Below are 22,808 nucleotides of genomic sequence, written 5' to 3' on the forward strand. Positions count from 1 at the left end.
CAGCCATAAGAAGAGATGAAATACTGCCATTTGCGACAACATGGATGGGCCTTGAGATAATCATGCTAAGCGAAATAAGCCAGACAGAAAAAGTCGAAAATCATATTATCACTTACATGTGGGATATAAACCTAAAAGCAACAAATGAGTAGGACAAACAGAGACTCATGGATATGGACTATAGACTAGTGGTTACCAGATGGTAGAGAGAGGCGGAGTAGGGGGAAGGTAGATGGGGTAAAGGGAGTCCAATATAGGAGAGTAGGGGAAGGGTGAAGTGGTTAAAGGGGATCAAATATATGGTAGCTGAAGGAAAATGGATTCTGGGTGGTAAACACACAATAGAATATAGAGATGTTAAATTATGATGTATACCTGAAAATTGTATAATTGTATCAACTAATGTTACCCCAATAAACTTAATTAAAAAAAGAAAAAGTATATCAAAGTGTAAAGATGGCATAAATGGGTTGAGTATAAAATAAAACTGGACCAATTATTTTCAGTATAACAAATCTTAGGATGATAGTTTTAATGTAGAGTGTTTTCAAAGCTTTCCCTCAGTTAAAAGAACTAATTTTGCTTCTGTTTAATATAATAAATATCCTGACTAACCTGTAAAATTTGCCTGTTATTTTCAGTTCATAGTATAGTTTGAAGATACATTTATACCTATTAATCATATTAATTATTTATGGCATTTAAATATGGATATACCTTTTTCCTCTTTCTATATTGTTTTTTCTATAGTTTACTCAAATGAATAAATCATTTTATTATTTTTTTTCCTTTTTTTGCTAAATCATTTCTTTTTAAAATAGAATTTTATACTGTTTATTTTTAGATATCCAAGCTTCAATTTGGGCATGTTTCAAAACCAGTTATGAATTATAGTATTACTATATAACCATCATATTATTTAACACTTTGTTTAAAAGTGAGTATAGCGAACTACTGACAAATTATTCAGGATCTACACACCAAAAAAGAAATTGTAGATTTTCATCTGTCGAGTTAAGCCTGTGAAACTGTATGTGGGGGTATAGATATGATACCTTCATTTTCTAAGCCAGCAATTTTTATCATAGAACAGAATCTTGTAATCATGTGTGTAGGATGTATTAGGTTAAATTTGGAATGTGTTCAGCATTTTGAGCAACTGTAGTAATAATGAGAATTTTAACTAGGAAAAATAATGATTTCTGTTTTTTAGACACAGCAGATGATTTCTTAAATGAATTCAAGAATCAGAAAAATTTCAGAACACTCAAATATGAAATATTTTTAATTTTATGAGAAAAAGATTTAATTCGTGGCATCTCAATTTGATTAAAAAGTCAAATAGCAATCAGCCAGTTAAATTTCTAAGTCAGATATTATCAACAATACCCTTATCTGTAAAGGTTAGAAGATTTCCACTTTTATTAGTATAGGGACCAGATATTCTTAAAGGTCTTCTCATTACAGTATAAACAAATTCTAGATAAATTAGAAAAGCATTTTAATACACTGTTAGGCCTACAAAACCTAAGAGGGTCTCTGAGGGGCATATATATGTACATATTGTTGTGACCAGAATAACCAGACCCAACTTGAGTGCTCTTAACCAGGAGACAGTTTATTAGCCGGCGGCTGTCCTTGCAAAGGAGCAGCCCCGAAATGCCAAGATACAAGGTTTTTAAGCCCCAAATCCCATTCCTCATTCTGTCTTAAACACAAAGGTCCATCTTTCTCCTATTCACTACCTGTCAACCCACTGGTCAGGTGTGCAAGCGGGGAGTACAGAAGCAGAAAGCTTGTTGTTAGAATGTTATGTTCCTATGGGTGATTGCTTATGTTCCCATGGGCAGTAGCCAGTGTTCCCATGGGCGATGGCCAAACAGTAATTTTCAGCTTATATACAATTGATTATTTTTCATGCCACGCAAGCAAGCAGGGTTACACACGCTAAAATTGGCAGTTAGCGTATGAGCTCATTGTTACAAGTTTCATGATTAACAGAATGTGGTTAGGGGTTCCAGAAACTAGGCCTAAGGTATAGACTTCCTTTGTCCAGTTTCAGGTTTTAATTATTCTTTAACCCTTTCACATTTCAGCAGGCTATTACAATATATAGGTATACATATGCATATACATAAGCAGATAAAATAGTTGAAACTGTAATGGAGATTTGTGAGCTTATAAATCACTGCAAAAGCTGGAGTTGCCCTGGGGTCATATGTCAAGTCAATGATGGAATCAGTCCACTAGACTCTGGGGCTCTAACAAGATGGAAGAGTAAACCTGAGCTGAGATCTGTGACAGTGGCTGACATGGTCCTCAGTAACAATACCTCACTCCCACAAGAACCATACCAATCCTCTGTAGAGGAAACCATTTATAGTTTTAGCCATCAGATTCTCTACATTTTAAGGTCAACCAAATATGAGCTCACAGTAAAAAAACATCAATCGTATAAATAAAAAACTATAAGCTATGATTTTTAAAGAACTTTTAAAGGACTTCAAATGTATTATTTGATAAAAAATCTAAAATATCTGTATGTGATATATTTTTTTAAAAAAAGAATGGAATAAAAATGAGGAACAAATGCCTGTTTAAAAAAAGACCATTTAGATCTAAAACTGAACCAAATAGAACATTTAGAAATTAAAAATAAATTTGTTATTTATTAAAATTATTAGGGTGATATTGGTTAATCAAATAAGTTTCAAGTATACAGTTCAGTAATACATCATATGTATGTATATTGCATTGTGTGTTCATCACCTAAAGTTAAATTTCCTTCCACTACCAAGTATTTGACCCTCCTTACCCCTATCTACCTCCTCTCTCCCTACCTTCTCTGGTAACCACCAATTCACTGTCCTTGTCCCTGAGTTTCTGTTCGTTATTGAAATTAAAAAATTTAGCCGATTTACCTAAAACCAAAACATGAATTAGCATCTTGGAAATAGAATTGATGATACTGTCCAGAATTCAGGATAAAGACAAGGGTATGTAAAATCTGAGAGGTTAAAAAATTAGAAAGGTTTAAATAAGGTTTTAGAATATGACTAATTGGAAAAGGAAAGCCAGCAAACAAAAAAAGAAAAGCCTTATCATCATTTCAATACATGCAAGAAAAGCATTTCACAGAAAGCAACATCCCTTTCTGATAAGAACTTTCAGCAAACTAGGAATAACAGGGAGTTTCTCAGCCTGATAAAAGGCATTTATCTGTGGCATCTCAATTTGATTAAAAAATCAAGTAGCAATAAGCCAGTTGAATATCTAAGTCAGATATCAGCAAATACTCTTATCTATAGAGGTTAGAAGATTTTAGCTTTTACTAGTATAGGGACCAGATATTCTTAATGGTCCTCTCGCTACAGTACAAATTCTGAATTAAATAAAAACATAATTTTTAATATACTCTTAGGCCTGCAAAAAAGTAAGAGAATACTGAGAGAATTAACAGGTAAAATCATACATAACGGTGAAGACTGAATGCTTCTCTAAAATTAGGGAGAAGACAGAGATTTCTTTATGTTCTCACTACTTCTACTTAACATTACCCTAGCTAGTACAATTAGTAAGAAGAAAGTAGAAAAGATTTCCAGTTTGGAAAGGAAAAAGTAAAGTAGTCTTTATTTATACTTACATGATCATCTATATAAATCAATGGAATCTACAAAAAAGCAACCAGGACTAATAAGTGATTTTTTTTTTTTGCAAGATTACAGAATACAAAGTCAATACACAAAAATCAGTTGTACTTCCCTGTACTAGCAATGTATAATTGAGAATTGAAATTTAGTAATTCCATATATATTAACATTAAAGAACAAGAAATACTTAAGAATAAATCTCTTAAAAGATGAACATCTGTACACTGTAAACTATAAATATTGCTGAAAGAAATTAAAGACCTAAATACATAGAGATACTTTATTTATGGGTTGATAGATTTACTATTGTTAAGATGTCCATTTTTCCCAAATTGATGTATAATTCCAACAGGTGTTTTAGGGAAATTGACAAGCTGATTCCAAAATTCAAATAGAAAAACAAAGAACCTAAGATGCCCAACACAACTTTAAAAAAAAGCAAAACTTGGGGGTAACAATACTTGATTTCAAGACTCACTATAAAACTACATTATTTAAGAAAGTGTAGAGTTGGTGTAAAGTTAAAGACATAGATCACTGATGCAGATTAGAGTCCAAAAGTAAACTCAAACATATACGGAAAACTGATCTTTAAAAAAAATTGCCAAGGTACTTCAGTGGTGATATAGTAGATTTTTTTTTTTTTTTTAACAGAAGTTCTGGAACAGAAATTCAAATGTAAAACCTAAAATTCTAAAACTTATAAAAGAAAATAATAAAACTTTGTGAATGTGATGGTAGGCAAAGATTTCTTAGAACGCAACACCGAAAACTCTACTCATAAGAGAAAAAAAATTTGATATTTTGGACTTAGTCAAAGTTAGGAATTTTTGCTCTCCAAAATATTCAAAATACTCAAATAAGAGAATACAATAAATGATGTAGACTGGGAAAGAAAATATCATATACTAATAAAAGACTTATGTCTAAAGAACTCTGAAAACTCGATAAAAAAACAGAAACCAAGTTTAAAAATAGAGTAAAGAATAATGTACATATAAAAGCCTACATTTTGAACTTAACTAAAACTCTTTTTGGTGTATCTGATTTCTCATTTGCTCTGTGGTGGTTGTCTTGAAATATCTACAGAATTGCTATATCTTCTTCTTTTGTAATCAGACATAGCAAAATGTTTCTCCCTGAAGGCTATTTTCCAGTAGAGAATTTTTTTTTCTTTGCCTTTTATTTGCTTCTCCAGGATCCCTCTGCTTTGAATCCAAAAAATGATTAAGAGCTAATTTAAATTCATATCTATTTGGTTTCTTTGATCAAGTCTGTAAAGCTCATATTCACAACATGATCTCTCCATGGAGATCTCTGGCACAGACTTTTTGCTAAATATTTTACTTCCGCTTCTCTGATTTTAACTTAGCTTCCTCTGCTTCCCTCTGACCTCTGACCTCCTCTCCTGAAGCATTCTGATATAAGCTCTTTATCTGGTCCTCACCTTCCTCTTTCTCTCAAAGTTAGAGGTAGATTTTATTTTCTCTTTTCTCAGACTTAACCTTCTTCTTTTGTTTTTTATTCTACATCATAGCCTCTCCTAGGACATTCTCTGCTTTTTCCAATATCAACCTTTCCCAGGCTTACTTCCTCTCAAGGATCTACCATCTAAAACCAAAACAAAGTACTTCGCCCTGTATGGCCTCTATTTCTTCTCTTTCTGCCCAGGTTTCAGTAAGAAGCTTTTTTGTGTGTCTACTTCCTTGTTTCTGTTTTGCCCCAAACCTCTGAAATCAAGCTTACACTTCACTGAAATGGTTCTTGATAAAGGCATTCATTCCAGTGACCCAAATACCAAATCCATCTGTTCACTTCTGACTCCCTCTTTTATTTCACTCCTCTGAGGTAATAACTACTTCTGCTTAATGCTTTTCTCCTTCACAGCATCGATGTGTAAGAAATGTCCAAACCCATGGGGAATTTTTATGAGTTTATTTGAGCCAAATTGATGACATAACAGGAAGCAAGATCTCAAACCTCTGGAGAATGACAGTTTTGTAGTTTCTTTTTATACACTTGAAATTAAGGAAGATTATATGAAAGTGCGAGAGAGCAAGGCTGGGATTGGATTGCAGGATAGGCAACAAGATGAAGAGCTCCCTTGAGGATAGTTACACCTCCAAAGAGTCTGCAAAAAAGGATTACTCTAGCATTTCAAAGGTGTGTTAACCTAAATGCACAAAACAATGGACAGGGCTTGCCTAAGGCAAAAGCAAATCTTTTTCTAAAGAAGTTATATGTCTGGGGCATGACTATACACCATGACCTGCCCAGTTAGGAATTTACGATCAGATCACCCTGTAAGGTTACTTTCCATCACTGAACTTGTCAGTTTATTACAGAGCCCTTTTTTGTCCACAACAGATACTTCATCTTTTCAGAATCCTTCACTGATTCATCTTTTTCTTCCTACCCTTCCTTTTAAAATATTTTATTTATAACATTTCAAACATACACCAAAGTATAAAACCAAATTATAGAACAGTGAATCTTTTTATGTCTGTCATCCAGATTCAGCAACTACTAACTCGCAACCAGTCTTTTCTCTTATATAACTATCTTCACCCACTCCTCTCTCTCCACTCTAAATTATTTCCTCTACCAACATTTGAGTAATGTTGTTCACCTGGGTCCTGTCTTCACCATTCTTTTCTTCTCATGCCACATGCATCTATGGAAAAGCTTACACATACTAACAGTTTCTACAGATTCTAAAGGCAGAAGGTAAGATGAACTAATCTTTCTTTTCCCACTTGCTTCCCCTTCAAAAATTCCATTTTGGTTGATCAATCTCCATCTTCCTAGTCCTATACAAATATGTCTAGTTGTAGTCCTTTATAAATATATTTACTCATTAAGTTCTACCAATTTTTCTGCTACCCAGTCTTACTCTCCTCCATTGCTATGGCCATAGTAAAGTTCCTTTCTCCTGAATTTTTTTAGTAACTTTGTAACTAAACTCGTTGCCTGAAGGCCCACCACCACCCCACAGACTCTTTATCTTAAAAATCACTCATCAGAGTGATTTACATAAAACAAGCTTAATCATTTTATTCTCTCATTAAAATCTCTTAAATATTCTAATGGTATCTTTGATTTGATCCTTATTTGCCATTCTTACTTCTTACCTTTTTCCTGAATACTCACTCTGCATTCAGATGATAGAAAATGGTTTTTTCCATCTTTGTGCACTGTTCATCCCTCTGCCTGGAATGCTCTCTGTTTATCTCTTCTTCCTGTCTATATGGTGAATTCCAATCTTCCTTTAGGATACAGCCTTAAATATCCCAATTCTTCATAACAAGTAAAAAAGTATTATAATCCCTATTGTTTCCATAGTTCAGAAGCTCAGAGGGATGAAGCACTTGTCCAAGGTGATAGAGCCAATAAGTGGCAGACCTTGGAATTAATTCAAGGTTATCGTACTTCAAACCCCATACCCTTATACCACATTCAATGCTAGAATGTTACCTTGAGGTTTTGGACCTTATACTTTGTGTAGTAAGAAGCTATCAAATATATTTGAACAAGGAAATCTATCATTAACTCTTTATTATAAAAATAGAGAAACTAAATCATATCCGCTTTGAAATCTGTTCTGTTTAAATATTATCATTCTAAGTTTCTCTCAATGACAACAGCAAAGACCAAGCTGTAATTCTAAATAACAGATTCATCCAAACATGAATATTTTAGTATTGCTACATATTTTTGTTCTATTTAAATGTATAAAAGATATCTGATTTTGGTTTTATTTTCTACTTATTGATCTCAGAGAAAGGTCCAAATTTCATCTTTTTAAAAGTTAGAATTATAGTGTTGTTTCTATTTATAACTAGAAACAAGGCCAAGAAGTTGTTGTAAATTGCAAACATTTCCCAGAATTGATCTGATAACATGATTGCATTGAGAGTAAGGAAAGTTCTATGGTCTGAATGTTTGTGTCTCCCTAGAATTCATATTTGAAATGCTGACTCCCCCTGCCCCCAAGATGATGGTGTTAGGAGGGGGGCCTTCGGGAGATGACTAGGTCATTAGGGTCAAGCCATCATAATTGGGATTAAATAACCTTATAAAATAGGCCACAGAGAGCTCCTTCCTTCCACCAGGTGAGGCTACAATGAAAAAATGGCCATCTAGGAGAAAGTAGGTCCTCACCAGACCAAACCTGCCAGCACCTTGAGTTTAAACTTCCCAACCTCTAAAACTGTAAGAAATAAATTTCTGTTGTTTATAAACCACCCGGTTTGTGGTAGTTTTGTTATAGCAGTTCTAATGGACTAAGAAAGTAATATAGTATTTGGTTTAGATTATAAATGGATTAATGTCAGATAACCTTCTAGTTGAAATCTAGTTGAATTATTAAAATCTAGTTGAATAAATTTTATTTCAACACACAAGCAATTATTTGACCAGCTATGAAGGAGTAAGTGAAATGATTTTTTAATGTATCTTCATTTTTTAATTTTATGCAGGAAATTATATTTATGTAATATATTGTGGCTTTGACAGTAAACTTTTTGATAATTCTTTAATACAGTTAACATTTTATCTATTTTGACAGAACAGATATGTATATACATACATATATACATGTATATATACATATATGCACATACAAAAACATGCATATGTACACATATAAATATATATGAAATATTTGTTTTAATATATTATTCTATCCTCAAATCTACTTTTCATTATTATATCCTACACTTTTCCCATTCCTCTGAATCTGCTTCATCTCCTTTTATCTTTCCTAAACACTTTTTATGTCCTTTCTCATTTCAACAACTGTGTGTCTTCCTTAGTATGCATCTTTGGTAACTGAGTCTCAGTTATTAATATGACTGATTCTTGGAATTGACCGATGGTTGATTGATAGATCGATTCAGTCATTCTTTTTTTTTTTTGGCAATTGTATTAGCTTTTTTCTAGAGAAACAGGACCATTAAGATTTATATGAATGGAAAGGAAGGAATTCGTTATAAGGAATTGGCTTATGCCATTTTAGAAGCTGTGAAGTCCCAACATCTTCATTCAGCAAGCTGAAGACCCAAGAGAGCTGGTGGTATACTTTCAGTAAGAATGCACAGAGACCCAGGAGAGCCAATAGTGCAGATCCTCCCAAAGGCCTGTAGGCTCAAGACCCAGGAAGAGCCACTGTTTTGATTTAAATCATTAAGCAGGAAAATAACTCATATCCCAGCTCGAAGATGGGCAGAAGGAATTTTCTTAGCCTTTTTGATCTGTTTAGGTCTTCAGCTGATTGGATGAGGCCCAAACACATTAGGGAGGATAATCTTTTACTCAAAGACACCCTCACAGGCACACCAGAATTATCTTTGACCAAATATCTGAAGCACCCAGTGGCCATTCAAGTTGACTCATAAAATTAACCATCATAGCAATATTAGGTACTACTATATGATAATCACTGGAAGTACAATGAGACATATTATTTCTATTATAAATTACAAATAGTGTTAGTAATATTTATATAGTGTTTAGCATTTCATAAGAATTCATTCAGTAATTGTGATAAATGCATGAATTGGGCTTTCATTTTATAGATGAGGATACTGAGATTTGGAGAAATTAACTTATCCAAGGTCACACAGATAGTCAGCGTAGTTTGGATTTGAACCTTATTATTCCAGCTCCACAGTTCTTCTCCTTAACAGCTCTGTTCCTTTGCTTAAATAGGAAAATATCATTATAGAGAATATGGAATGCTATAGATGTGTGTAACAGAGTACACTAAACTTAGGAGAACCAAAAGAAAGACACCTAATGGAAGCACAAAAGACCCCGAATTGCCAAAGTCATCCTGAGAAAAAAGAATGAGCCTAGAGGCATCACTCTGCCTGACTTCAAATTACACTACAAAGCGACAATAATCAAAACAGCATAGTATTGGCAGCAAAGCAGGCACATGGACCATTGGAACTGAATTAAGAGTCCAGAAGTAAACCCACATTCATATGGGCAAATAATTTTCGACAAGCCAAAAATATACCGCGGAGAAAGGAAAGCATCTTCAATAAATGGTGCTGGGAAAACTGGAAAGCCACCTGCAAAAGAATGAAACTAGACTGTTGTGTATCACCACACACCAAAATTAACTCAAAATGGATTAAGGACATGAATATAAGATCAGAATCAATAAAATGCATAAAAGAAACAGGAACTAAACTTAAGGACCTTGGACTTAAAGAAGAATTTATGAATTTGACCTCAAAGGCAAGGGAAGTAAAAGAAAAATAAATGAATGGGACTACATGAAACTAAAAACTTCTGCTCAGAAAAGGAAACCGTCAACAAAGTAAAGAGACAACTATCAGAATGGGAAAATGTATTTGCAAGCAACACCTCCAATAAGGGACTAATATCCAAAACATACAAAGAACTCATACGACTCAAGAACAACAACAACAAAAAAATAAAGGATCCAATCAAAAATGGGCAGAGGATTTGAATAGACACTTCTCCCTAGAGGACATACAAATGGCCAACAAATATGTGAAAAGATGCTCGACATCGCTAGCTATTAGAGAAATGGAAATCAAAATCACAATGAGATACCATCTCACACCTTTTAGAATAGCTATAATCAACAGGACAAGTAGTAACAAATGTTGGAGAGGATGCTGAGTAAAAAGGAACCCTCATACACTGCTGATGGGACTGCAAATTGGTACAGCCACTATGGAAAACAGTATGGAAGTTCCTCAGAACTTAAAAAATCATATCCAAAAAGATATTTGCACACCGATGTTCATAGCAGCATTATTCACGGTGGCCAGGACATGGAAGCAGCCAAAGTGTCCTACGATAGATGATTGGCTAAAGAAGCTGTGGATATATACAATGGAATATTACTCAGCCATAAGAAGAGATGAAATACTGCCATTTGTGACAACATGGATGAGCTTTGAGATAATCATGCTAAGCAAAATAAGCCAGACAGAAAAAGTCGAAAATCACGTTATCACTTACATGTGAGATATAAACCTAAAAGCAACAAATGAGTAGGACAAATAGAGACTCATGGATATGGAATATAGACTAGTGGTTACCAGAGGGTAAGAGGTGAGGGGAGTGGGGAGATAGATGGGGTAAAGGTGGTCAAATACGTAATGACAGAAAGAAATCTAACTATGGGAGGTGAACACACAATGTAAATATATATATGTCTTACTGTTAAAGTATACAACTGAAACTTAAAAATAAAGAAAAAGAAAGAAAAGACATTTAAACTGAACTCTGGAGAAGGTACAGGGTTTAAAAGCTGATAACTGAGACAGACCACAAAAGAATTAGTGTGGTTGAATCTTTGATCTCAGTGGTATATAACGTGAAATAGGCTAGGACACATAGGCCATAAAGGACTTTCTAAGTAAAGATAAGGAGTAACAATACTTTAATATATCAGTCAAATAGATATTAGGTCAAATCCGAGTTCTGTTACTTTCTATATAATTCTAAAAATATCACATTTTCTCTCTGAGCTTTTGTTTTCTCTCCAGAAAGGGACTAAGAATGCCCTCTAATAATATTGTTCCATTCATTCTTTCAGTAAGTATTTATTGTGTGCCTTTTATGTCCTGGTCACATTCTTGATGCTGAAATTACAATGGTAAAAGTGACAAAATGGGGACTCTGCTGTAATGGAGCTTAATTTCTAGTGGTTATTGTAAGGTTTAAACGAGATAACATCCAGTAGTGCCTGTTACATAATGGACATTCAGAAAAAGTTAATTCCTTAGCCAGGGTTCATATGCATTCCAGAGTAAGGACACTTTGAGTTCTTTTCTGATTAACTTAAAAATACATACTCGATGGCTTTGCATTTTGAAGTGACTTGTGACTATGAAAGAAAAAACTAGGCAGATTATCTGGGAGCCCATGTTTTCTTCAAAAGGGCATGTCTAGGAGTTAGAATTTTCTTGTTTACTTTGGTAATCCTAAAAAGCCTTGAAGAATTTCTGTTATTTCTAAATATCTATTTCAGTAATTCTGTGGAGTTACAAAAATGATTTGCCTCAGAGGAATATAGGGTTAATTGTAGGAATAAATAATGACACATCCAAAAGAAATAGAAGAAAAATCTTCTAGAGAAGATAAAAGCAAACAAAATTAATCTGCAGAACAAACACAGAAAACAAAGGAGACACAAAGCATAAAATTAGAAGATAAAAGCAAGAACAACCTATTAGAGATTCGCTATACATGTTTATTTGGTAAACATACATGGTTTGTATTTTTTTATCATGAGACAAAAATAATGTTTAAAATTTAAATTCATGTTATTTGTAAAATTCATATCAAAAAACAAATGACAAAAAATTAAATGGATTGACAAATATTTCTCAAGTGAAAGTAATAAAGACAGTATTAATTTCAGATAAAACAAGACAAATAATGGTATACAGAATAAAGAAGGTCACACAAACTTTCTATTACTAGTTTCTTCAGCAAATGATACTGAAAATACTGGATATCCATGTGCAAAAGAAAGAATAAATTCAGAATAAATTAAAACCCTAAATGTGAGACCTAAAATTATAAAACTCCTAGAAGATAACATAGTTGAAAAGCTTTATGACATTGGATTTGGTGTTGATTTTGTGGATGTTACAGCAAAATCACAGGTAACAAAAGCAAAAGTAGACAACTGGGACTACATCAAACTTCAAAACTTCTGTGCAACAAAGGAAGCAGTCAACAGAGTGAGAAGGCAACCTGCAAAATGGGAGAAAATATTTGTAAGCCAGATTTATGATGAGGGGTCACGTCAAGGATATATAAAGAATCACAACTCATACAACTCAACAACAAAAACAACTTGATTAAAAAATGTGTGAAGGGCTTGAATAGTTATTTCTCTAAAGAAGACATACAAATGGCTAAGAAGTATATGAAAAGATGACCAACATCACTAATCATCAGGAAATCCAAATCAATAAAAGGAGATATGACCTTGTACTCATTAGGATGACAAATAAAAAAAAGTAAAACAAGTATTGGTGAGGATGTACAGAAATTGGAACACATGTACACTGTTAATAGAAATGTAAAATGGTGCAGCTGCTAAGAAAAGTATGGAGGTTCCTCAAAAAATAGAATTATCATGTGATTCAGCAATCTCACTTCTGGAGATAAATATCCAAAAGAATTGAAAACAGGATTTTGAAGAGATTTGCCTATCCATGTTTATTGCAGTATTATTCATAATAGCCAAGAGATAAAAGCAATCCTGGTGTTCATCAATGCATGAATGGATAAAGAAAATGTGATACACACACATAGAATGAAATATTATTCCACCATAAAAAAAGGAAATTCTGTCATATGAATGAAAGTTGAAAACATCATACTAAATGAAATAAGCCAATCACAAAAAGACAAATATTGTATGATTCCAGTTATATGAGTTATCTAAGTAGTCACACTCTTGGAAACAAAAAGTAGATAAATGATTGCCAGAGGTTAGGGGTAGAAAGTAAAGGGGACTTGTTCTATATGTCCAGTTGTTCCTCGATTTCTGAGGGAGATTGGTTCTGGGACACACATCTCCCATACCAAAATCTGCAGATGCCCAAGTCCCTTGTATAAAATAGCATAATATTTACATATAACCTATGCACATCCTCCCATATACTTTATTATCTTTTTTTAAGTTTTTTTTTTTTTTTTATGGTGACATTGGTTAACAAAATCCAGTAAGTTTCAGCTATACGCTTTAACAGTAAGGCATATATATATTTACACTGTTCACCTCCCATAGTTAGAACTCTTTCTGTCGCCACGTATTTGACTCCCTTTACTCCGTCTGCCTTCTCCCTCCCCCACCCCCCGCTCCCCATCCTCTGGTCTCCCATATACTTTAAATCATCTCTAGATTACTTACGATACCTAATACAATGTAAATGCTTGTAAATAGTTGTTACACTGTATTGTTTAGGGAATAATTACAAGAAAAAAAAGTCTACATTTTCAACACAGATAGCCATTATAGACTTAATACACAGTACATGTCACCAACAATGTAACTTTTTTCTCTGAATATTTTTTGATCCCCAGTTGGTTGAATCCATGGATGTAGAGGTCCAACTGTACAGAGTTTCAGTTTTGGGAGATGAAAAAGTTCTAGAGATCTGTTGAACAAGCTGCATATAGTTAACACAATTGTACTCTTTAAAATGGTTAAGATGGGAAATTTTGTTTTTTACCACTCTTAGAAGACAAGAATCATTTTTTTGCATCGTTTTCTATGAGTTTAAAAAATATGAGCACTAGCTATTAAGTATTTTATTAATTTAATTAAAGGGTATTAGTCACCTTTTATTCACTTAGCTATAAATCGTTTTACCAGAGACTGGGCTATTATATTAATAGATTTCCTAACATTAAATGATACTTATATTGCTGGCATAAATCCTATGTGTTTAGGCAGATCATTCAAATAATTACTTTAATACACTGTTGAAATCAATTAGTTTTCATATTTGAGAATTTTGTCTTTGATTTTTAAGCAAGATTGACCCAAGTTTTCTTTTTTTTGTGTGTGTGTGTGTGTAGGTATGTATAGTCATCAAATTTTCCACATCTTAGAGGGAAGGCTTTCAGTTTTTTATCATTATGATGTTAGCTGTGGACAGTATATAACCTTTATTATGTTGTGGTAATTTCCTTTTATTCCTAGCGTGTTGAGTGGTTTTATCAGGAAAGGTGTTGAATTTATCCAAGGCTTTTTGTGCATCAGTTGAGATAATCATGTGTTTTTTGTTCTTTATTCCATTAATGTGGCATATTATAATAGTTCTTTAATATGACAAAACACTTACTTTAAATTAAGTACATGGTATACAATATACATATTATGTAAAATATGTATATTTTGGGAATCTGAATCTCCTTATCATTGCATAAATTAACAATTATTTGATTTGCTTTTGTCATGGTATACAATACCCAAAATTCAAAGCAAAACACTTATTTTTTAAAAAAGAAACAAATTACAATGAAAATAGAAGTATGAATTGATATAAAAGTGAGAAATCAGTATTTTTCATTACTTTATTTATAACCTTGAAAATTAGAATTTCTTTTGTTACAAGTGCAAAAGTAAAACAATTAATGAATTTCCTAATTCTTTTATATGACAGTAGTCATATTTGAACATTAGGCAAATTTTAGTTATATTATTAGGGCGAACCATATGAAATTGTCATTTTTGTCAAAAATAGAATATCGGCAATTTGATATTGTACATCACATGTATAGAAGTACCTTAAAAGTACTTGATAAAATTTCTCGAAGTGTAATTCTGTTTTAACGGAATTAAAGTACTTTGTCTTTTTTTAACAAATGATACTTTAATGTTATCTTTTTTTAGGAATTATTTTCTAAAACATGTATCCAAAGTTGAATGAAAAAAATATCATACTAAGCTAAGTAGTAGTAATTCCTCTGACTTTGTAAAAATAAAATGGTATCTATGCTTCAGGCAGTTCTCTTTTGTAATTGGTGAATTATATCTTGGTGGTCATTCTTGGTTTAAGCATGCTTTGTCCATTATTTTGTTATGGTCACAGAAATTGCCTTCTGTATACCAGAGTCATGATGATAGTAATTATAATAACTTACATTCACTGAGGGTTTATTATGTATTAGGAACTGTCCCAAGGCTTTACTTTTATAGACTTCTTAAATCTTCACAATAATCTTGCAATGTAGGTACTGTTATCATTTCCATTTTGCAGATAGGAAGGAGGCACAGAATGATTAAGCAACTTGCCCAAGCTCACAGAGCTAGTAAGTAGCAGAGCAGGATGATAACTGATTACCTGAACATGAGACATGATTTGAGTCATCTATATATTTCTACTAAGTTACTTAATAATTTCATTGTTTGAATGACAGATGTCTCAGAAATTTTTATTTCAGTACTTTTTAAATAAATTTTAATGTTATATCTTATCCATTATACTTTTTTAAAATTAGTGAATACATTCCTATTTTGGCTCACAGGATGAACAATCTGGAATTTTATACACATTTTGGAATTCAGTTACTCAAGCACTTTATTCTCAATTTCAAATGGCAACAAATTGTAAGTATACTATTTATTTTACAAATTCACTGCAGAGTTGTTCAGTTACTTTAGAATTTAATGTCAAGATGCTTTCCTCTGTAGTTTTATAAAATATCTTTTTAAGATTCCTGGCTAATTTTCATTTCTTATGTTAGACATATATTTAGTTTTATAAACAATGAGTTAATTTTTTGCACTTTTTAAATAATATTTTGAATAAAATTCTCCAAAAGAATAAGTTAAAATGCAGAGACTTGATAGCTTTTTCCTTATTGTTAAAAATGAAGACTTGATGAATTAACAGGTGAAATATTTACATCATGAATGTTGCTTATCCAAATTTGAGCCACTAAACTTTTTCTTAATTTGTTTTTGCCATAAAATAACAGCACAGGGCAGTTCTAAACAAAGAAATATACAAACTAGCTAATATCTTATGAATGTTATTGTCTAATCACTGAGTGTAAGAGTGTGGAATGTACCTGGACTTTTTAAAAGGGTTTTGATTATCTCGAGGTCCATCCATGTTGTCACAAATGGCAGTTATTTCATATCTTCTTATGGCTGAGTAATATTCCATTGTATATATGTACCACAGCTTCTTTAGCCAATCATCTATCGTAGAACACTTTGGTTGCTTCCATCCTGGCCACTGTGAATAACTGCTATGAACATTGGTGTGCAAATATCTTTTCGAACCTTGAGATAATCATACTAAGCAAAGTAAACCAGACAGAAAAAGTTGAAAATCATGTGATATCACTTATATGTGGGATATAAACCTAAAAGCAACAAATGAACAGGACAAACAGATACTCATGGCATGGACTATATAGACTAATGGTTTTAAGAGGGGATGGGGTAGGGAGAGGGGGGAGGTAGGTGGGGTAAAGGGGGTCAAATATGTGGTGACCAAAAGAATTCTAACTATGGGAGGTGAACACACAGTTTAAATATATATATGCCTTACTGTTAAAGTGTACAGCTGAAACTTATTGGATTTTGTTAACCAATGTCACCATAAAAAATAATAATAAAATAAAATAAAGGGTTTGGAGAGTTTGTGTGTAGTTAGATTTTTTTTTCACAAACTCTCACTGAAAATAACTAGTACATATAAATATTATTTAGTCACTGGCAACACAGTGTTGAATAAACCACACTACCTACCTCTCTTCTATTTCTAAAGAAGTATACAGTAAGGCATTGCCCATAGAAGAGTCTTCATTAATGTGTGACCACACAGCACTTAAACAGAGGTTTTATTTAGGGCTGATTCACTCCATTTACTTACACAAATCACACTACTCGAGAGAATACATCTCCTCCATTAGGTATCTGTTTGAATCAGCTTTTTTTCAGATATAATTTATATACAGTAAAAGTCTCCAATTTAAAGCAGAAAATTCTATGTATGTTTGCATCTTTTTAACCACTGTAACTGTTAAGATACGGAACGTTTCCACCTCCTAAGTTTCACTTATGTACTTTTGTAGTTAATCTACTCTCACCTCTTGGCTCCTGGCAACTAACAATCAACTTTCTATCAGTATAAGTTAGCTTTTCCTAGATTTTCATAAAACTGACATTGTGCAGTATGTATTCTTTTATGTCAGCATAATTATTTTAAGATACACCCATGTTGTCGCATATATTAGTAGTCCATTTTCTTTTAATCGGTGACTAGTATTCCACTGAGTAGATACATACAACAATTTGTTTATCTGTTACCCAGCTGGGGAGCAGTTGGGATGTCACAATTTTGGGTTATTGTGAGTAAAGCTACTATAGTCATTTATAAACAAGTCTTTTGTAGACATATGTCTTCATTCTCTTGGGTAAATACTTATGAGTGGAATTTCCTGATCATTTGATAAATATATGTTTAACTTTATAAATAATTGCTAAACTATTTTCCAAGATTGATGTACCATTTTGCATTCCTATCAGCAATATATGATAATTCCAGTGGCTCTACATTCTTAACAATCCATGATATTGGTAGTCATTTTAATTTTAGCCATTCTTGTGAGCGTGTAGTAGTTTTTAATTGTGGTTTTAACTTCCGCTAGCCTAAAGACTAATGAGGACCATATTTTCACATGCTTATTTGCCATCTGTATATCTTCTTTGGTTATGCATTTGTCAAAATTATTGGCTTTTTAGTTCATTTTATTTTATTTTATTCTATTTCAATTTTTTAGTTTATTTGATCTCATTATTAATTCTTAAGAGATCTTTACGCTCTAAATTCAAAGTCTTTTCTCAGGTGTATGTTTTGCAAATATATCTCCCTTGTCTCTGATTTGCCTTTTCATTTTCTCAATATCTTCCAAATGATAACAGTTTTTAAATTTGGAAAAGTCAAATTTATCAATTTTTCTTTTATAATTTATGTGGTTTTTTTGACCTAGGAAATCTTTGTGTGACTCAAGGCCAGAAGTATTTCCTTCTATATTTTTTTCTAGAAGTTTTACTAGGTTCATTTGGAGTTAATTTTTGTATATGATACGAGATAAGGATTAAGATTCATCTTTGCATACACATCTAAAAGATTATACTCCGCTTATTGATTGCCTTGGAGTTTCTGTTGAAAATCATGTGGACATATATGAGTGAAACTATTTCTAGAATCTATTTTGTTCTATTTTTTTTTGCATGTCTATATTTGTATAAATGCCATACAATTTTAATCATTAAAGTGTAAATCTTCCTATTCTAGGCTCTTTGCGTTTCCATATACATTTCAGAATCAGCATGTTGTTCCTGTAAAAACAGATTTTGGTTAAGATTTATTGAATCTACAGATCAATTTGTAATGAATTCACATCTTAACAATATAAAGTGTTCTCATCCACAAGTGTGTTATTACACCTTACCTTTGATCTAGGTCTTTTACATATTCTCTTCACAGTGTTATATAGTTTTTAGTCTGCAGGTCTAGCAAATCTTTTCTTAAATTTATTATAATTTCATATATTTTGATGCTATTATAAGCATTGTTTTTTAAAATTTCTTTATAATTGTTCATCGTTAGAATATAGAAATACAGTTGATTTCTATGTACTAGCCATGTATTCTTGACTTTGCTAACCTTACTTATTTTAGTAGTTATGGGAGATTATTTTTAGGATTTTCTATATCAGTGATAATATAGTCTACAAATAAAAACAATTTTGCTTCTTTTCCAATCTAGCTTTCTTTTATTTATTTTTTCTTCCCTTACAACACTCGCTAACACCTCCAATACTGTGTAGAATTGAGGTAGGTTTTACCTTGTTTACAATCTCAGAAAGCATTCAGTTAACCTTTATATGATCTGAAGGTTTTTCAGTAATGTCCTTAGTCAGGATGAGGATGTTTCTTTCTATTAGTAGTTATTTGAGAGTGTTTATTTTGAACTGTTAATTTTTTCCCAGTACTTTTTTGCATCCATTTAGATGATCAAATGGTATTAGTTATTTTAGTCTATTAATATGGTGAATTATGTTGATTTTTCAAATGTTAAACTAACCTTGCATTCTTGGATAAGCTTCATGTGGTCATGATGTATTATCCTTTTTATATGTTGTTGGGCTCAAATTGCTAAAAAATGTTTAAGGTCTTTCGATTCTATGTTTATGAGATATTGATCTTTAGTTTTCTTCTAATATCTCTTTCCAGTTTTGGTATCAACATAATGCTAACGTCAGAGAGTGTGTTGGGAAGTATTCCTTCTTCTTCAATTTTCTCAAGCAGTTTGTGTAGAATTGGTATCATTTCTTCTTTAAATATTTGGTAGAATTCACTAAGGAAGTCATACAGGCCTGGAATTTTCTTTGAGGGGAGGTTTTAACTACAAATTCAACTTCTTTTATAGATGCAGGATTATCTCATTTATTTCGTGAGCTTTGGTAGTTTATGTCTTTCAAAGAATTTTTCCAGTTCCTTGAAGTTTTCTGATTGATTGGCATAAAGTTGCTTTTAATACTTCCTTATTACCCTTTGAGTGTATGGAGAATCCGATATGATATTCCATATCTCATTCCTGGTATTATTAGTTTTTTCCTTATTCCTAATGATTATGATTAGAAGTTTATTAATTTTATTCATCTTCTCAGAAACCAACATTTGGTTTTGTTGACTTTTCTCTATTTTCTGTTTTCAATTTTATTGATTTCCACTCATGTATATTATTTATTTTCTTTTTGCTTTGGGTTTGATTTGCTTAATTTCTTGTTTATTAAGGTTAAGTGTAGACTATCGATTTGAACCTTTTTTTTTTCTAATTTAAGCATGCTACAAATTTCTCTATAAGGGAGTATTTTAGCTGCAAGCCACAGTCACATTATTTTTTCCAAACGATAGTGAAATAACATCTATATGTCTATATCTTTGATTCAATAATTGTTGTTTTCTAACTAAATGAGCATTTGGAGAATCTGAGATGTTTGTTTAAAACTTAAATCATGAATTATTTTAGGGGGTAGTTTTAAAAATATTCAGATATAGTACCATATAAATATAGCCATTTAACAGTTTCTTTATGTCTGAAAGTATTGGGTTTTCATGAGAACAATTATCATCATAAAGTTTCCTTCCTTCCTTCCTTCCACCCACCCTCCCTCCTTCCCTCTCTTTCTTTCTATGTGTGTTCCTTTTCCATAGATTTCTTTCCGTCACCACATATTTGACCCCTTTTACCCCATCTACCTCCCTCCTCCCATGAAGTTTTCTTTAATATTTAACTTTTACGTTGTAAGCCAATTATGTTTTAAGGAATATAATTACTAAGAAAATACAAAGATGTAATTGCACCTATAAAATATGTCAGTATAATTACAAAATTTATTGCAACTTTAGTTTTTAAAATAAAAGAAAGCAAATGTAAAAGCTCATTTATGGCTGTTTCAATTTATCATTTTCAAGCATTGAATAAAAATATAATTTATTGCTTTAAAAATGTTTTTTAAAAGTTTTGGAGTTGTTATAGTCAGTATTTTACTTATTTAAATAGTAAATTTAATTCGCATTTCTTTTTTTTAATATTTTTTCCCCTGAGATATAAACCTAGTCAAGTTGTTCTAATCTAATAAAAACTAAAACAAAACTAGAGAGTTCCTCTCTTTCTTTTTTACAATTTTTATGACAGTTTATTTGAGCCAAACTACCAATGATTACAGGGAAGCAGGATTTCAAATGCTTCCGATAGTTTCTCTTTAGTTACTGTTTAATCTCCCCTTCAATTTTTATCCAAACTTTCTCAAAAGAGTAGTTTGTAGTTGGGTTTTTTTTTGTTTTTTTTGTTTTTGTCTTCATTTTCATATAGTTTATTTTTCAACTAAGTGTACTCTGGCTATCTTATTAAAGTAAGCAGTGACCTACCTATTAATTGCCAAATCCAGTGGATATGTTACAGTTCTTACCTTATTGGACCTATCTGGCTGTGTAGTCAAAGAAGCTACTGACAGGAAATATAATATTTTTAGGCAAAAAAATCCCATATTAATATTTTACATTCAGAGTAGTCTGTTACTTCTAATAGTGTTATTACTTTAATAACTACCTTTGGGAGAACTCCAAGTAAGTTTTTTGGAAAGCACCTTTCTTTTATATAGCACATACAGTCCATGATGTGTACTGTAGTACTTAAAATTATAGACAGGCAGTATTAAGGAAATGCAACCATCTGCAGAGTTGAAGATTCTGCACAATGTAACAGATTGTCTAAGTAAGTAATATTTTGGCAGAAAATATCTAAAGGGAAATTTTTCTAGTTAGGAACATGTTCTTTCTGATGATAAACATTCATACTTGGTAAAATGTAGTTCTACTAGGTATAATAACATATAATCCAAGGGTTTTACAAGCAATAAAGTTACTTTATTCAAAAGATAAGGAGCCTGAATTTGTCATCATGATTTAAAGTAGCTTCAATAGGAAATCTGCTGCTTTAATTATCTATGGGTGTCAGTTATTTCCAAGATGATTTCTAAACTTTATGTCTGTTATTTATCTATTGTAGTTTCCAGATAATAATATTTGTTCATCAGCCTGTCGAGTTATGTTACGTATTTTTTAAGTCTCAATAGAAGCAAGCAAAATAAACGTTATCATTTTGAACTTTTTCAAATGAAAATATAATTCTTTGTAATCTGATGGTTTTCCCATAATATCTCATCCCTCTTACTTTGCTTTATTTTCTTCATAGCTCTTGTCACTTTCTAATATTTCACTTATTTGTCATATTTGGACCCATCCCCCTGCTACTCCTCACCTCCTGCTAGAATATAATCCTTGTAAGACATGGAATACTACTTAGATCATGGCAAGATCCTCAATGGCTAAAAGAGTACGGGACACACAGTAAAGCTTCACTAAATACTTGTTGACTAGAAGGAAGGAAGGAAAATCTTTCCTTCACTAAATACTTGTTGACTAGAAGGAAGGAAGGAAGGAAGGAGGAATCAAGAAAGAAAACATGCCAGTCCTCTTTTATAAAAAAACTTTTAAGTTTTTAAACTTAAAAAAGGAGGAGATGTGACCATGGAAACAGAGATACAATTGCTGGAAAGAGACCACAGGCCAAGGAATGTAGGCAGATGGAAAAGTCAAGGAAAAACTCCCCTAGAACCTTCAGAAGGAACGCAGCTTTCCTGGCACCCTGATTTTGGCTTATTGAGACCAAATTTGTTAGAAAACCTTAAGAACTAAAAGATAATCCATTTATGTTGTTTTAAGCCACCAAGTTTGTGATAATTTGTTACAGCAACTGTAGAGAACGAATACAGTAGGTGATAAAGTATGCATATGTTCAGCTTTAGTAGATACTGCTAAAGTGTTTTCTAATGTTGTTATACCAAATTCCCATTCACAGTATATGTTCCAGGTTTTCCATATCTTTGTCAACACTTGGTGTTTTCTGTGTTTTGTTTGTTTGTTTGTTTGTTTGTTTGTTTTAGCCATTTTGGTGGACATTTAGTTGAACCACATTGTGGTTTTAATTTTTCTGTGATCAATGATATTTATTTTTCTGTGTTTATTGACCATTAATAACTTATACCAAAGAAAAGGAA

The 22,808-nt window shown here is 32.2% G+C and overlaps 1 protein-coding gene across 2 annotated transcripts in view; it reads left to right on the forward strand.

Moving 5' to 3' along the window:
- COG5 (component of oligomeric golgi complex 5) overlaps positions 1-22,808 on the forward strand; it is a 290,965-nt gene that overhangs the window by 186,843 nt on the left and 81,314 nt on the right. For both annotated transcript variants that reach the window (XM_015599504.2, XM_006925364.3), the window contains exon 11: positions 15,690-15,771. In XM_015599504.2, coding sequence (XP_015454990.1) covers positions 15,690-15,771 — 82 coding nt within the window. The remainder of the gene's footprint in view (positions 1-15,689; positions 15,772-22,808) is intronic.

This window comes from Pteropus alecto, unplaced genomic scaffold (genome assembly GCF_000325575.1).
Source record: "Pteropus alecto unplaced genomic scaffold, ASM32557v1 scaffold109, whole genome shotgun sequence".
Lineage (NCBI taxonomy): Eukaryota > Metazoa > Chordata > Mammalia > Chiroptera > Pteropodidae > Pteropus > Pteropus alecto.